The 18,081-nt window shown below is 37.8% G+C and overlaps 1 protein-coding gene across 16 annotated transcripts in view; it reads right to left on the bottom strand.

Annotated features, from left to right (window-relative positions):
• The window catches only part of CLASP2 (cytoplasmic linker associated protein 2), a 145,882-nt gene that overhangs the window by 83,572 nt on the left and 44,229 nt on the right, over window positions 1-18,081 (bottom strand). For 8 of the 16 annotated variants that reach the window (XM_066556887.1, XM_066556895.1, XM_066556902.1 and 5 more), the window contains one exon: window positions 4,947-5,093. In XM_066556887.1, coding sequence (XP_066412984.1) covers window positions 4,947-5,093 — 147 coding nt within the window. Of the gene's footprint in view, window positions 1-4,946; window positions 5,094-5,597; window positions 5,807-18,081 lie in introns of those variants that run through there. The other 8 variants (XM_066556952.1, XM_066556998.1, XM_066557009.1 and 5 more) reach the window with 3 other exon arrangements.

Below are 18,081 nucleotides of genomic sequence, written 5' to 3'. Positions count from 1 at the left end.
ATTCAAAATTTTTAAAAAAAACCCCTTGTGGGCATTGATTATTATGAATTCTTTTGGTTTTTGTACAAGTGAACATAGAACTCTCTTGAGTCTGGAGACGATCGATACAGTGAACATGACTTTATCTTGTTTCAAGTCCATTCACTAACCTTGTGTATTTACAGTTCCACAATTACTGAAGCCCTTCTAACACAAATGTTTCTTAACTACAGCACCTAGTTCTAATGAGATTAACTTCAACTGGCTGAGATTTCACCTATCTTTCAGTCTCACACTTGTTTATGCAGGGCCTTTTCATTTAAATTTTGTCCTACCAAAGCCTCTAAAGGCTTCAAAATGTCTTCTGCTAGGAAATCAAGCCAAAAAAAAGTAAATAAGCACCATTTTAATACTTTTCAACAAAGATCTGTACATCTTATTGAGAAGGGTAGAAAAGCATAATGACAGATACAAAAACCTAACTTAAATTTTCCTAAAGCTGGGAACAGCTTTCTACAGTTCCCTCATGTATAGTATCCCACTACTATAGTGCTCACAGCCTTCTATTGCCAAACTGCTCACCTGGTTCAACCAGGTTTTCCAGTTACTTGATTTCTACAGATACATTAGATACATCAAAAAGTGTAACAATATTGTCAGTGTAAAGCAATAACCAATACATAATATTGCCAGCCTGCCAAAGTACTAAAGATTAAAAAAACCCCAATGAAATACAGATAAAAATATATCATGCAGTATCTTCCTGGTGAAAATACTGCAAGAAGTATGAAGTTCACCTTGTTTCAAATTACAACACTATGACTAATGCTCCACCCCACAGAGGTTTTTGTAAAAAAATTCAAAAGAAATTTAACAGAAATTTCTGTCACTATTATATTTCATCAGCAAGCATTTCTTCCAAAGGCCACATGGCTCTCTTGAGGAATCACCATTTCTACATTTAACCCATTTTGAAGACTACTGACCTAAACTGACATTTTGGGAAAAGAGAGGATGCCAGACTTCTTGTTAAGGCAGCCTGAGGTTTCCTACCCACACTTAGATTACATAAAGCTTCCAAATATACAAGCAGGCAATTCCCTAGAAGACTTGGAACAGGGCTTTCAAATTTGCAAGAGAACTTGCCAAAGACCTCTGAGAGATCTTGAACAGCACTAGGAGAGGAATATAGCTCATCTGGCTGACATGAACTCAAGCCCTTTTCTACTGTAAATTATGGTGTCCCTTACCATTAAGTAAGAGCTGTTTGAGCCATACTGCCAAGAAAAAGCCCCTGAGTATCCAATTTCTGCAAGGGCGGGACACAGAGTGCACATCCTCAGTAATAAGAAGGCTTTAGAGCAAAGAGGTATTTCCAGAGGCTCTACCACCTGAATGAGGAGCTGAGAGCAAGTGTATCAGAGGTAAGTAGATCAGCTGTGTGCTTGCTGGCAAAGGTCTAACTTGGCAAACTGTATTGACCATGGAATAAGAAATATGCCAAACAAAGCACTGTCCCATTAAGTGGAAGACCTATCACTTCTCATTCATCACTAACAAGAAGCTCAGTGTCTGAACATCTCCAAGCAGAAAAGCCGGAGGAGAAACAGCCTGCTGGATTCTTTACTCCCAGGGCAGGAAACCACTGTGGCTGCCTGATCTGGTACATTTTTTGGCAAGCTGTCTTCAGCAGGCTTGATCATGCCTGTCAGCAAATCCACAAGTTCTACAAACCTTCCCATCTCGACTGCAAATAGGAAAATGTCTGGCACAGTCATTCCCAGCACAAGGAGAGAGAATTCCAGGCTGAGTAGGACACTGCTATTGCTCATGTAAGACCTGTTTTACCTGCCTTCCTGGACAATGACGTTGCACTTCCAGTGCCACCAAAGTATGTTTCCTACATTAAAAGGAAAATGCCCAAAACAGTGAGAAATTCTTTTTTTTTTTAATATCAGATGGGTCCTTTCACTTGAACAGCATATCTAGGCAGTGGTGGAATTACCCATTTCTTCCTTAAGAACCATCCTCATGATGTATATAATGAAAAGCCAAGCACACAGGCATCTGAGGTATAATTCAGCAGGTGTCAGCAGGTAAGAAAGCCAAAGGCATTTCAAATCCTTCGTTTGAAAAAGGAGTTCAATTTTCTTAGCCTCAAGACAGGGTGGCCTCCAACCCTTTCTGGGCCCACGGAAAAAAACTGTACTTTGCCATCTACAACTCATAGGAAAATATACCTTTGTCAGGCAATATTCTATGAAAAGGATCTCTGGGATCCTTTAAAATATAAAAGGCAGTTTAAATGAATGGAACTTGCAGTAATCTCAGTCTTTGCTCAACACAATTTCTATCTGCAATAAATTCTGCCTGGTCACAGAAGGCTGAAGAGGAGAAACTGCAGTAAAAACTTGCTTCAACTGCAGGTCACTTCCATGACTTTGGACATTTTTGTGGAAGGGAGATAAAAAGCAACACAGTTAAAGGAGCTGCTCCTTCCTCCAAGGCTGAACTGTAACATCTGAATATGGATTAATGGATATTTGAGAGTCAGAGAAAAGGGACAAGCAGGACCAACAGGTGGCAGAAGCACGAGGTCTGCAGTGAAAGCCTGAAATACCCATCCAGCTTATGAGGAAAAGGCGAGAAATGGCACACCCACTGACTACTGACTTGGAATGCAGTGGAGTGCACAAGGATTTGGGACTGTAGGATACAGCAGATTCTTACTACATCAGCAAGAGCAAACAACTTCCAGAACTAAAAATGTACTCCATGGAGATGGCAATTTTGAGGCTGGAGAAAAATCACAGGTGTCCTTTAGGCATCTGCAAAGTTGATCCTACAGAAACTGGATGTGAAAGAGCATCAAGGTTTTGTTGCAGCCAGAAAGGTCCAGGAAGTCTCTAGGATAAACAGAATAGGATGCCCTAACTGGGCTCTCTAAAGACCATGGTCCTCTGTGGAATAAAGCGTTCTAAAGCCAGCATTTTGTCCCATAATGACAGTGTGCCACTAGACACTTCTCCTGTTCCTGTACATGTCTCTAGCAGGCCTTTCTGACCACTGTCAGATGGGACAGTGGACTGCCCAGGCCTCTTGTCTGACCTAGTGTCATTGTTCATACGAAGATTATTACAGAAAACTCCTCACTTCTGGAAGAGACTATGACCTTATGGTTTAAGAAATACATTTGACATCTACACCAATGTTCTTGATTAGGCTAGAAGATGCAGGATTTGTAAATAATGTATTAAAATTCTGACTACAGACATCCTACAGAATGAAAAAAGAAGGGAAATAGATGGGTATGTAAACACACCCCAATATTTTCCTCAGTTGAAAGGAGATGGTATAAAGCAAGGAATGACCAAAGTATTCTGGTTTTAGCATGCTTAATTTTAATTCTTTTAAAGTTTGGCAATATAGGAAAAAGATAAAAAATAGTGTACAAATTTTTTGGGTTTTAATCTGCTTTACTACTACTATATTTTCAGATAAACTGAAAAATCAGTGAGTGGTTATTCTGTTCTTATCTCCCTTCACCTTGTATCTCCATGTTTTTACTGCAGAGCATGTAAAGTGAAAGCCTACATGCAAAAAAAAACAACATTAAAAACCATCTATATTTAATAAAATATTATTAAAAGCCCATATTGAAATAAAGACAAATCCTAAGCATTCAGTTCTGGTACTATGTATGTTAGTCTTGCATGCAAAAAACACCCATGCTTCAGGTTAAAGTGATTACATTATAATTAGTTATTGATTTATATTTACTCATTTATAACACTTACTATGTGCTATAATAACAACAATAATAAATATCAGTGAGATAATTTCCTTTATGGAGTCTTTTAGGTGGTATTTTCTGATATATATTCCTATCAATTCTCAGTTACACTATGACAGTGTTGATGCAGCCCTATGGAAATAATTTCAATTTATTAGGAATTCTTAAGATTACTATTGAAAACCAATAAATTTTCAAAACATTAACTGTATCTTAGTAATGTGAAAATTTAAAGCAGCTTATTTGCCATGCATATTTTCTTCCAAATTTTATATTTGCTTTGCAGATCACATATGAGATTACATGAATAGGAACATGGGAAAAATTACTCTTACAAAAACCCCTTACTAAAAGAATCACTTATTCATAAGAACCCTGAACCTGAAGCATGGTATATTTTCACATAATTATGGGGGGTTTTTTTGAATGTGTACATGAACCATAAAAAAGCAGCCACTTCTTTAACAGTAAACAGTTGCTTTTGTTAGACTACCCCCGCCCTAAAAAAAATGCGGATTTCCCTGTTCTAAGATCATAATTACTAAGCATTCCTCATACACTGCTTTAAAGCTACACCATGCAAAAAAATCCTGCCAAGGGTTTTGGCCCTTATATTTTATCTTTCACAACCAATTTCACAATACTGACAGTTAAAAGAATAATAATAAAAGTCATCCAGATGTAACACACACCTCTGATGAAGGCTCTGGGTGATGGCTAATCCTTTCTAGCCACGTGAAGCAGTGCAGACCTACAGTAAAAAATTAATCTACACAGACCTTCTCCAGAATTTCAGAGGATATTTATATATACAATAAATGCAGTGTGGATTCCAGCAGAGACACCCATACATATATATGCATATATATATATATATATATATATATATATATGTATTTTTTTCCTTTCACCAACATAAATGCTATCTCCAGACATTAATTTTATTTATAATATGAGAGACCTTTATAAGCTCAGTGTACACTCACAAAAACAGACAGATATGCACACACCTTTCCAGATGAATAATTACATAAAACAGGGTCCCTTACTGTTCTCAGCTCTGCAAAAATACTGCAGTCATGAATTAAACATCACCTTCCAAAGTTCTCTGTTTTGTGCCTCTCTGGCAAGGTTTCTGGGAACACTGATTAGAATCTGAATAGCTTTACATTACCTCCAACCTTAGGCCCACCAGCTGATCCTGGCTTTCTTGCACTGTTTGAAGGATTTCCTGGCTTTTTAGGTGCCGGAACCTTGAAGGCTGAAGCAGCTGATGATGGCCTATTTCCATCCACTGACTCTTCATCATCAAAGCTTTTGTCTAGAAAAAGATACGTTAAATAAAAATAGAGCTATTAGAACGGGTGTATTTTCATTTCCTAACAAACTATTTTCCTTCACATTTCACAGAAATTCACAAAATGCATAAATAAAAACAAGTATTTATCACTTTGTCCTGTTTCTGATCTTGGAATAAATTACAATGGGAGATAAACAGCATTTTCCACATTTCACATTTTTATAAAATATTATTTTAGCTTCATAATGAACCACAGTAGAACTGAGCATAAAAAAACGAATCCTACACATCCACTCCCACAAAGGAAAAAGATCTTTGCAGAGACCGAATTTTTTTAATAATTTCTTAATATTTTCCCCAAATGAAAGCCCTTAATATAATTTTAATCATTCCAGTCTACCGAAGAAAAATGCTTCTCCTTTTCTTTCTTTCACTCATGCATGCATTTTCTGCTACACATCCTCCCACAATGTGTCTAACTAGCACTCCCTGTCTCCTTCCTTCCACCCAGATTTTTCAACTTACAATCACAGATCCTCTTGCAGATCAGCCGCCTCATTCCTCTGATAGCTCTTCAATGCCCTCACCCTAGGACGGACCCAGCACCTCACATGGCCACATGCAGTAAATTCTTAATACTAATCCAAGATTCTATCAAAATCTGCTCGCAAACACCCTAGATCCACCACTGAGATTTGTGCCGGCATCTTTCTCTCCCTTCCCTGCACTAGGTGCTGCACAACCAATGAGCTGCAAGGTGACATCATCTTCTGGGAGCCAACGCCAGAGGAAAAGGTGAAAATTCTCCATGCCAATAAATTCATTCCCACACATGGTATTTGCCACTATTCCAATCCTTCGTTTGAAAAATTAGACAGGCAGACAATATTCAGAAAGAGGGCTTGCACTCCTCTTTCCTATAATTTCAGGTTTGTGTATTTTTAATCATGAAAGAAATTCAAACCTAGTGACTAAACAGTCTCAATTCAAAATACTGTGCCTTAAAAGAACCTCAACATATTCCAACAGCAGAACATAATGTTTTCCCCACCCACTTAGGGAAGAAGGATTTATCTATAAGCTTGAGCACAGAAAACATCCAGCCTATGGTTCCTATAATAAATAAAATGGGCGAGGCTGAGACACAGCTGCACTACAGTAATGAAAAACCAATTTAGCATATTACCTGCTCTAAAACCTGCCATCTGTTAAAAAAAAAAAAATATATATATATATATTGCAAAACTTCATCATCTCTGGAATGGTTAAATGTTTACCCTTTGCTAATTCAGTACTTGCTCCCAGGGAAATGTCAACTATATTTAACAATGTAGCCTCCCAGAGGAAGGCAGCTTACATTAAAGGGTATAGCAAGGTTTTGTCCAGCAGCACTGGCAACACCATCGAACGTCACAACACCCTGCATTTAATGTGTCCAACATCACTGCTGCTATAGTTAGCACATTTTTCTAGCATTTGCCAAAAGCTATGCTTTGCACTAATGAATCTCCATGATCAAAGAAACAAACCATCACAAGAACAATATGGATGCATACTACCAATTTGCATTAATATTACTTGCTCCTCTCCTATAAACACTGATTTTTAAGTGAATCTTGCTAAGAGTAATTGTTTGGATTGGTAAACTCTCCGAATGGGAGGAAAAGGCACCAGCCTTCCCCCTCACTGTCCTGTGTGTTGCCATGGAAACAGCACTCCCGCTCAGCATACGGGCTGAGCCAGAATACATTTTGATTCCTGATGCTTTTACTCTCACTATCTTAAATAGAACCAGACATCAAGAATTTGAGCAAGGAAAACCACTAACACAAAGGCCAGATTAAGTGAAATGACTTAAACACTGTCATAGAAGGGTAAATGGCAAGGGTTAATATCTAGGATACCTGCAGCATGACAGGTAATTTTAAATTAGAAATATCTTGCAGATTTTTGAACAGCATGATCAGATCAACACCGACACGTGAGTATGGAATCATGAAAACAGACTAGAAGTGAAAACAGGCTTCGCAAATAAAAACGGTTCTGTTGCTGCACTTCCAAATCTGATGAAGAAACAGGCAAGACTTTCATGCTACTACCCAACAGCTCTATAATGCTGCACTGATATGCAAATATTGCACAAGCCTTTGAAACAATAAAGTTATTTGCAATACAATCCTAAAAATAGAAACTAAACATTTGCTCATTTATGCAAAATCTCCTAATCAAGAAAAATCTAGACAACCCCAAACAACTGTGTACTTTGGGAACCAGTGACTCAGATAAAATAATTTTATTTTTACCAAACAATTCATTATGAAGGAGTATTAAAGATGCATCAAAGATGGGTAATTTTACAAGGTATTGCTCAACCCCAAAATGTGCAAATAGAATTCCAGGAAAAAAACCATGCAAAAACAAATGTTTCGACCTACTGACGTACTGTGTATATTAGAGGATACATTAAATGATGTTCTTGGTAATGCTGTCAGATTACTTTGCCTAGTTAAAGAGTATTTTTTCATACATTTTAATAATTGTTAACACTGGATTAAAAATCTACACTATGAAATAGTTATATACAGTTTTTCAGTCCACATAAAACTCATCTTTTTAAAATAAATGTCTATTTTTTTTAAGATGCACAGAACTCATTTAAGCCACTGATACATGGGTGTTCTTAACCAGACTTTTCATGGTTTATGTTAAAATAAATTAAAAATTGCTGTGCAGTTACTTGAAGTGTTCCAAAGTAAGAGCACAGTACCATAAGCATGTAAAATTAATGGCTGAAAAGGATCTGTTTGAATTCTATTAACACTGAAGTGATAATGCAGCTGAGCCTCTTTTGTTCTGGATTTGTTTATTTTTTAAATAAACATCAGCAGGAAAATTTCATACTGTCTTTTAAAGAAACCACAGGTTTTCCCCACCCTTTTAGGCCTTTACACTTTTACTTCCCTAGGATTTACCATCAAAATCCCGAGTGATCTTTAGGGACATTCCATTTTCAGAAATATGCCTTACACTGTGAAGATCCAAAACCTGAAGTCTGTATTTACAGCACTTCATGAAAACAGAGCCCAATACTTGCTTCCCCTACAGTGCACCTTCCATGTGCTCTCAATCATCTGCAATGATCCACTTGTTGGTAGCTCCTGTAAAAGCTCCATGTACTTCAGCATGAGGAAGCCCAGCTCCAGTTGTAACTGTTGGTCCCCAGGGCATAATCAAGGAGCAGTTCTGCTCAATCTGGCTTTACTACATGCCTTTGGCTGGCCAAAGGAGCAGGGATAGAGCTCCTGACAGCCAACATACAGAGCATAGGGATCACTATATTTCAGTATCAAACTGTGCCTCTAATGTTAGTTTTATACAGTCTACAAAAATATATCTCTATAACAGGAAGTCATAAAAGCCTAAATGTAACTGGCATTTCAAAACAAAGCCATCTGATAGATGCAAACTTTTTTCATACTAAAACGGCTGGATAATTTTCATTCTAGGTAATTTTAACACTTTCAGAGTATCAAATTTTACATATGCAAATAGACCTGACAGCTGAGAAAGCATTATTCAAATAGTGTTTTAAAACAAAGCTCCAAGGTACTAAATATAAAAAGCTGTATGAATTGCTAGAAACCCACAGAACATATTAAAAGCAAAACACAATAAACTAAAGACACTGAGCCTCACTTAAATCCCACAACATGTTCTTGTACTTGATATACAGTATTTTAAACCATAGTGCATAGGGAGTTTTGGAGGTAAGCACACCATACAGAGAAGAGCCTGGAATCTTGTACTGCCAAAAACTCCTGAAGAAACCTGATGAGCACCAAATGCTTTCACTCTGGTACAAGCTCTCTTCCAGATGAACAACTTCAAAGCAGGGGAAGAAAAAATTCAAGAAAAGGTTGTTTTTACGTTCACAAAGCTAGGAACTCAGGATGTGAGCATTATAAGCGTTCTCTTCTAATGGCGGGCAGATATCTGCCCATAGGGGATGCTTTGCAGGTACAGTGCACCAAGTGAACTGCTATCAACAAACTGCTGTGCATTTCTACAAAATCTCTGAAGAGCTGTCTAAGAAATCTTTCCAGTAAAAAGCCTCCAAACCAACCTGCAGGACACATCAGAACCCAAAGTCCACTCCACTTTCAGACCTTATGATTTACCAAAGTTATTTGAAGATTAAATGCATGCAGACAGACCAAAACTTGAACTATCACAGAGCATTAAAGAGTAAAACTCTTAAGAAACAAACTATGTCATTTGAACTAAAAATAAACAAAATATATGTGCTATCTTCCTTGTAGCATTGCTCTTGGGGGCCAAATCACAAATATGTAGTGTATGTTTTCTGAAGTATTCCGGGAGATCAAAGCATAAACATTTATAATGAAACTTGATATTCAAAGAACATTCTAGTACTCCCAATATTTTAAACTCTAGAACAATCTACTTACTCCATTTGCCTATACAGCAGTAAAGGTAATTATGTATCCAGTAAATGGAAAGATATATCCAGTGACAAGGAGAATCTAGGGAGAAATCTCAAGTTTTTCATGTCCAGAGAGAAAAAATATTTCATTTTCAAAGAAGATGAAATTAGAATACATTTATTGTTACTGCAACTCAAGCCTCCACCTTAGCTGGTTTGAAGATTCATATAACTAATGTGACATTCTGGTGTCTAACATTTTCTAAGTCATAGTCAATAACAGAGAAATAAAACACAGTATCACCTACACAGCAGTACAAATACAAGATCTATATTCTACCTGTGCTACTCAGCAGCAGGAAATTAAAAGTTAACTGACTTAAAGGAGATCCTCAAGTGACACCACGAGGGTGAAAAAACTGGATCCCCTGCAGTAAAACTTAACTAAAGCTGACAATAAAGGCAAATCCAGATACTGTTTTCAGTAGCAACATCTTACATATCTAACACAACTAGAGTTTGTAAATACCAACTTGCAGTATTTTACTGTAGACTGACAAGAGTCAAACTAGAGAACACAGTATACTTAATATTTACATATTTAATTAAACTGCTTTTAAACTGACTTCTGTTCAAAACATTTGTATCAATTTTACTTCAATAACTGATTATTACAAGCTTTGCCAACAAATACTGGTTTTTACCTACTGTTAACACTTCCTCATTCACACCACAAAATATTTATGAGGACAACTGCAAAATCCTGCCTAAGCAGAAGAACCCCAAGTAGATGAACTCTTTTAAATTTCCCAGTCACTCCCCCATTCTGTGCCTACCAAGACACCCACCCAGTCTCCCTTCAGTGACTTATAAACATAGACTGCATCAATTACTTGGAACATCTGGGACTGGATCATTAGCTCAATTCCAGATGAACTGGTGTGGCCTACAACAACTTCAGCCAAGCATGAAAATGAAGCTGCAAGCACTACACATGCATCAAGTTAGCTGATCCCTCTAATCCATACTTCAAGCCAATGTCCCACATCATTGAGTGAGAACTTTATCCCTTACACATCAGGCATTCCATACAGTCCAAATCTGTTTGTCCTGACACAAAGGACAGGATTCATTTGCCTAAGCACAGTCATCTAAAACCAGTTTAGACAGTCCTGGGCATCCTGTCTGGCGGCCAGCTGACATTCCAGAAGGCCACAGATCTCTTGCAGTTCTTGTGTCACACCCGCTCGCTCCACGTGGCTACTGAGGATCCTGCAAGGCACCTCCAGTGGCACCAGACTGTGGCAGCAGCTCTCTGCCTACAGAGAGCAACAGGCACAACTTTCCCAGGCATTGTCCTCGGGAAGGCTGTGAGAAGATCAGAGAAAAGAATGATAAACAATTCTTATCTTCACTTGCTGCACCTGTTGAACATGTGGAATGTGTTATGGAGATTTGTTTACCAAAGAGTGGTTTCTTAACTGGCCAATGGTGATGGTGTTTAGATGGAAGGACCAGTTGGGTCCACGTGTATCGTGAGTGTAAGGGCAATGGGCTTCTTAATAAGTATAGAATAATAAAGTGATTGATCAGCCTGCTGAGAATCATGGAGTCAATGCTAATTATTAACTAGCTGGGGGCCTGTGGCGACAACAGACACCTACAGCTGGAGAGATGAATTGCACCTAAGAAGCCTCAGATTTATCATAAAGGCATCATTCCTTGGCATTCTCCTCATGCCACAGCAGGTCTTGGGCTCCTAAACCATTGGGAGACAAATTCTCATGCTCAAACAAAAGCCTGCTTCCCAAAGTGATGGAGCATGGCTCTTCCTGGGACAACAGTGGAGGCACAGAAGTAACATGAGGCCATTTACTGATGGATTTAACTTTACTTCGTGTTACCTCCTTCGCTACTCTTTGCCTTCCTGAAGGAAGCAACTGTACCAATGATAGTGCTTGCAAATGGTTCTCTTCTGTGCAATACATGCACAGAATACATGCTCACCAACAAAATCTCAAACTCCTACCAGGAGAGACTCCTTTTTCTGCAGTAACTTCATAGGGGATAAATAAGACAAAAAAATACCAAGGAGAACAGTGTTTGAAGAACAGAAAAACTTGGTTCAAAAATCCCACAGAGTTCTAAAACCAACCATGTTCTTTCATATGCTATTTTTTCAGGCAGTTCCAGTGAACTGGTGTCTTCAAAAAAAGAAAAGAATCAAAACAGCAGCAAGTAAGGGGAGCAAGAGTCAGTAACCGAAATAAGTCAAATATTTATCAGTTAAATTTTGCTGTTGATCTGATCTCAAATTTTAATAAAGTTCCCCTAATTTTTCAACAAGCAAAGAAAAATATGGCTCTCCTACAGTCCATTAATCAGTTACAGCACTGAAAGAAGCTCACACGTGCTTTTGGGGGAAGCTGTATGCCTTGATCTGTTCTGCTGTATGCATTTGATCTCTTTTAAAATATGACCCTCAATAAATAGGACAAAATAAAACGAGGAAAATAAGGAAGAAAATACTAGACCTAACAAACATTTTAAAAAAGAAATATTTAGAAGTGGCAATGGCACATGCCAAAATAATTATCCACATTTAATACAGGCCTATTCCCAAGACATTTATCTATTCTGCTCCACAGTTTCATGAAGGACTATGTTAAAAAAAGATTAATTCAAAAAAATTTAACATATCCCCAGTATTATTTTTCTAACCCCATAGGAAAGTTAGTCTTACAGTTTATCTTACTACTGTCTGGATGTAAGACAAGACTTAACTACAGGTTTCAAATAAAGCTGCAATAAGCTCAAATAAGCAACTGAGCTAATTTTGCTCCCAAGTAAAGCTTCATTCCCATTTCTAGCTCTAGAATATCTCCTGTAAACCCAAGTACTTTTCTAATTTTTACCTATTAAAGTTGAAGACAGTTTCTGCAAATCCTCCCATATTTTAAATTTTTACAATATCTGTAAAATTACCATAGTCCACATGTTTAAATTAACTAATAAATAATTTAGCCCTTCCTAAATTCTTGCAACTGGACTTTCTTTTGTTACAAATGTGTAACATTTCCCAACTGTTACTGAACATTTCCCAGCAAATTTACTGAAAATTGAAGACGCCGTCAGTATCACTGTATTTTTAAAATCATCAATTTAACTGTCTTTACATCCTTCCTGAGGCACATTCAGTGAATGGCCTTCTGAATCAACACTTAATAGCCTACAACCTATTAGCAAACAAAGCATAATTTTCTCAGTAAAAGGGGAAGAGAAAGGATAATGAGGTTCTCCAGAATTCATGACAAGGTCAGCTTCTAAAATAGGATTCAAGACTAAACAGCAAGGCTGAAAATAAAACTACGTAACGTTATTGTTCTTCAACATCTGGACTATGTTACTGCTCTAGGCCATGCTGTTTGGACCACACTGCACTATGTCCAGTATTAACAAGTCAGGTGCCTTTTAGGCAGGAGGAAGGCAAAAAGGTGTAGAAGGACACAGACCTGTCTTGCATAAGAAATCAAAGACTGAAAGTTTTTGGCATTTTAAACACAAATTTTGAATCACTAGCTGTAACACAGAAACTGACAGGATACTCCTCTATTTTGGCACAAAGTAAAACATGCCTACCACAGCACAAATTTTTTGCTCTCTTATGAAATACCAGAATTAAAGCTAAGAAAGACAGTAACTTCTGGAGCACTCAAGATTTCTGCTAAATGAGTGACTACTCCCTCAGAGAGTTTCCCTATCCAGACACTGATTAAAATAAAAGCAGGTAATTCATTTTAAAACGTGGTAAAAAAAGAAAGAAAAAGAAAAAGAAAAAGCCCTAACAGAGCTTTTACTTGATGCCTGGTAAATTTTTGTGAGCCACTTTCATAAAAGGCTCCTAATTTCTATCAGAAGTGATGGTTTATTTAACTGTTGAAGCCCTTCTGAATTCAGTCCTCACTTGTGGCCAAACCCTTCACTCAGTTGCTTAAGATGCCTTCCAAAAAAGCTGCCACTTCAAGTATCTTCTTGAAGTATCAACTCCACTATTTGCATTTAAAATACTATGTAAGCCAGCAGACAGTCTTTGCTCAGTAGGCCTGGTTTAATTTCTGTCTTTATTATTTCATCCCCAGAAGTAATTTTATCTCTTTCTTCACAAATTCCTTTTGCTTATACATCAAGTATCCAATTCTCAATAGATTATCAGTGAATCTATTGATGACCTATTTTAAAACCAATATATTTATCACAAAAGTGGGTTTTATCTAGAAACTACTATCCATGAACTGCAATAATATGCCTAGCATTATTGATGCATGTAAATTCAGAAAAATAGCAAAAAGAACCACCATATTTACCTATCTGCAGCTAAGTCAAACAACTGATATCCATTGAGAAAATATTCCATTCAGGACACTTCCAGTACTTAATTCAGTGACACAGAAGCACCTGGGCTTAATGACTTGAATTTTCAAACTATCAATTACATCACAGCAAAGGTAAGAGAGGCACCCATAAGTACAGTGTTCATTCATGTTTAACATATATCACAAGTGTATGTGATAGGGAAGGGGCACTGGATGTATGCAACATCAATTAGAAGGTTGACAAACAGGGAGCTTAAATTGGGATTTACTATTAGAGCGTGACAGTGACAAATCTAAGTCTACCATCAGAGAGATCATGACAGCAGCTAACATTTGCATTAGTTTTTAGTGTGGCCAATTTCTGCATGTTCAACTCCACTTACATGTTGAAAATGTAAAACAGCAAGGCAGATTGACAGATAAAACAAGGATCCAAGAAGCAGAAAGTGCAATATGAGCACACAGCAGATAAAATATTGAGAGATTTATTTTTCTGCATTTTAGATCCAGGTAGCTTGGGAATTACAAGTTAGTATTTGCACATGAAAACATGCACTCCACAGCACAGAATGAAAGAGGTTGCTAATGGTCTTTTGGCTCACTGACCCACCTGATCTCTGCCTTACACAGTCAGAAATAGAGATTAAGAAAATATGGCAAATTATCTTTCTTTTACTCTCAATGCTGCCACTTCACTTGTGGGTAATAAAACAGGTGGTTTTAAGAGGCCCAATTCTCCTAACACTGGACTTCTTAACATAAAATCGTAAAATGGTTTGGGTTTAAGGGACCTTAAAGATTGTCTAGTTCCAACCCTCCTGCCATGGGCCGCCTCCTACCCACCTTTCACTAGACAGGTTGCTCAGAGCTCCACCCAACCCGGCAGTGAGTTCCTCCAGGGATGGGGCATTCACAACTTCTCTGGGCAGCCTGCTCCAGTGCCTCACCACCTCAAGTGAAGAATTTCTAGTCTAAATATACCTTTTTCAGCTTAAAGCCATTCCACCATGCCTTTGTAAGACATCCCTCTCCAGCTTTCCTGTATGCCCCCTTTAAGTACAGGAAGGTGCTGTGAGGTCTCCCTAGAGCCTCCTCTGCTCAAGGCTGAACAATCACAATTCTCTCAGCCTGTCTTCACAGCAGGGGTGCCCCAGCCCTCTGATCATCTTTGTGGCTTCCTGTGTACTCACTGAACAGATCACCTCCCTTGCCCTGCTAACCACTCTGCTTTTGATGCAGCCCAGGACAGAATTGGGTTTTGGGGCTGCAAGCCCACATTGCCAACTCATGTCCAGCCTCTCATCCACCAGCACCCCAGAAGCTAAAAAACTCACACCAGATCTGGAAAATCTGAAGTGCTTGGTATATGGCTAGCCAGCTTTAGTAGCTGCCATTTCTCTGATTTTGTGGGAACATGATCCAACTCCCAAATAATATACAGAGACTGTTCCCTCGCAGTGTTTCTAATGAGTTTGTAAAAATCGTCTCAACAATGCTAAGAAATTTTAAACAAAAACAACCTACACAGAAATGTAGGAAGTTTGACCTTTAAGTTCAATAGCCAACCTCACACTGTGTAAGTTCATTGACCAAAGGACTTTTATCAGGTCAACAAACAAAACAATCCATAATGATAAAAGGATTTGTTGTCAAATAGAAATCTACTCATGATCATTGCTTAGGCTATCATGGAACACCACGCAGCTCCTGACATCTAATGAAAGCAAAAATATCTGATTTGAAGAAAGTAAGGTTTTTCTGCAGGCTCTTAAAGAGCTATGCTCTACAACTTCAGTCCTTCTCACCTTTCCTCAGGCTCCAACTATCCATAAGTTTGAGGGCTTTTAAGCGTTTCTCAGTTGAACTGAAGAATTTTCACATCAATTAAACACACATGAAGAGGTACCAGAGAGATTCTGGTACCATTCTGGTACCATCTTGTTGTCTACACTCCATATAGCTGGGCAATTCCTGTGAGTTTTAAATTGTAGTTATTTCTTCTAAGAGTCTACATACACAGCTGGTTTTCAAAAGGCATTTTCAAGTTATCGACTGCTCTTTCCAGCTGTTGCTATGAAAGTGCATTTTGATGAAGGAGCTGGGCAAAGAAAGCAGACAAAATTCAAACCACAAGTCTTTAAAACTAAGATGCTTTTATAAATACAATACACAGAATAGAATTTCTGATTCAGGTCAATACTACAGGAGACCCTTCACCTCTGAAGGCATTTCAGACACTGAAATGATCCAAACGTAGCTTACTTGCTCATCAGTATTTATTAAAAATAACATGTAACACTAAGGAAATACTCCTGGTATTTCATAGATAACGAAGATGAAAATAAACCCTGCAAGGCAAATATCCAATCAGTCAAGTGGAAGATTCGTGCAACATCTATGAAAGGAAACCCTTAGTAGGCCTTAAATTTCTCCTGCAGCTGTTCACAATTTTAATGGGGTTTTTTTGTTTGTTTTTTTTTCCCCAAAATGTACTTGAAAAAATAATTAAAATAAACAACCCCCCACCAAACAATAATGAAAAATATACAGATATAATGGAAAACACCAAAATAATTTTTTTTATTATGTAACTTGCTCTTAAAAGCTAATAAAAACTGACTCCAGCACTCCAGATAACCAACACTTTTGGATGATAGATTAAACATATCTGGAATCTTTTTAGTGAACTTATGTTTCATGTTTAATGAAAACAACAACAACCACCACTACCCACAAAATTCTTGGACATTTTGAAAATGTGATTTAAGGAAGACAAAACTTGTAGTTATTACCCTAGAATATATTAAAAAATCAGGTGCTCTTATTATTCTAGAAGCTATGCTGGTTTTGAGAAAACAACTGTGTCTGCCATATGTTTGCAGCTCTGTTTTTTAAATTAAAAATGCTCTGAGTTGCACCTTGAATTCTTCCTTGAATTATTTTTTCTATTCACACCACTCTTGAACCTTGCTGTATTCATCCTTTCTCTCTCTCCATCTTTTCATACAGCCCTTGGCTTGTTTACACATTCCCTCCCTCTCCCACTCAGCTGCTACACTTTCCCACTGTTCTTTTACTGCTATTAGCAACAGTACTTGCACTCCACAGACAAAACACAACTCAGAATCTATGTTAATCACTGGGAGTAGCATATGACCTTGCTGTGAAAAGAAGCTTTGCACTGGCTCCGAACAGAAATCACATTGCAGCTCATGGTATCTGTCCTTGCTCTCTCAGGCACAGCCATGTCCCAGACCACGTCCCAAACCATGTGCCCACCAACTGCTAAAAACGGAAGAGGAGTGGTGGGGAGCAACTACAGGAAAAGGACTGCATAATCCTTCCATAGTCCAGGAAAAGGACACCATACCACTGCAGGTCTGGTCTGCATGGTAAAGAAAACACAGGCCCAAACAAGAACAGAAAAGGGAATAAGTGATACACTTCTACCCCCCACAAAAACTTCTGCTACTCTTTATATTCCCACACCGAGGAGGACAGCTCTGAATGATACAAAGCACCACAGTTACAGCCTGGCCAATTTCTAGGCCAATTGCTTTATTTATCATCATTCACAGGACTCTGTTGGTTTAAAAAGTCTCCTACCAGAGGTTAAGAAAAATCAGAAATACACCTCAGAAATCCACATGCACTAAAATAACATATATTTTAAATCATGCTAATGTCTCAAATATCACTGTAGCTTCCATGCCTTTAATATGTCCAATCCCTTTTTGAGTCAAAAGTAAAATATTAAAGCTGTACAGCACCCACGCTTCACAGAAACTAGTTAATCAGATTAAAGACTTAGGAAGACAGCCTTCCCTCAGAAGAACATCAGGGAATGGAAGATAATTGTTCTCATGCTTTAGGACCATGCATAGATTAATCAAGTATTTTGAAAGAAGACAAAACACAAAATTTGATATGCACATGCAGTAAGATAGAAGGATAATTTCTATTTATAAACCAGTCACATATGCTTTATCATTAAAATCTGGCAAGTGCTTAAAGTCATGAAACATCATTACATTGTATGCCATTTACATAAAAATACACTAATAAATAAAGAAGAGCTTATTCATTATATGACACAAAACAGTATACTTAGTATACACTAGTGCAACAAATGTGTGTACCAAATATGTCCTCTTACAAAGCTGATTATATGCTTTTAGATAGCCCTCAAATA

Source organism: Molothrus aeneus, chromosome 1 (genome assembly GCF_037042795.1).
Source record: "Molothrus aeneus isolate 106 chromosome 1, BPBGC_Maene_1.0, whole genome shotgun sequence".
NCBI lineage: Eukaryota > Metazoa > Chordata > Aves > Passeriformes > Icteridae > Molothrus > Molothrus aeneus.
The sequence above is the reverse complement of the archived record's forward strand: the minus strand, read 5'-3'. Positions and strand labels throughout refer to the sequence as shown.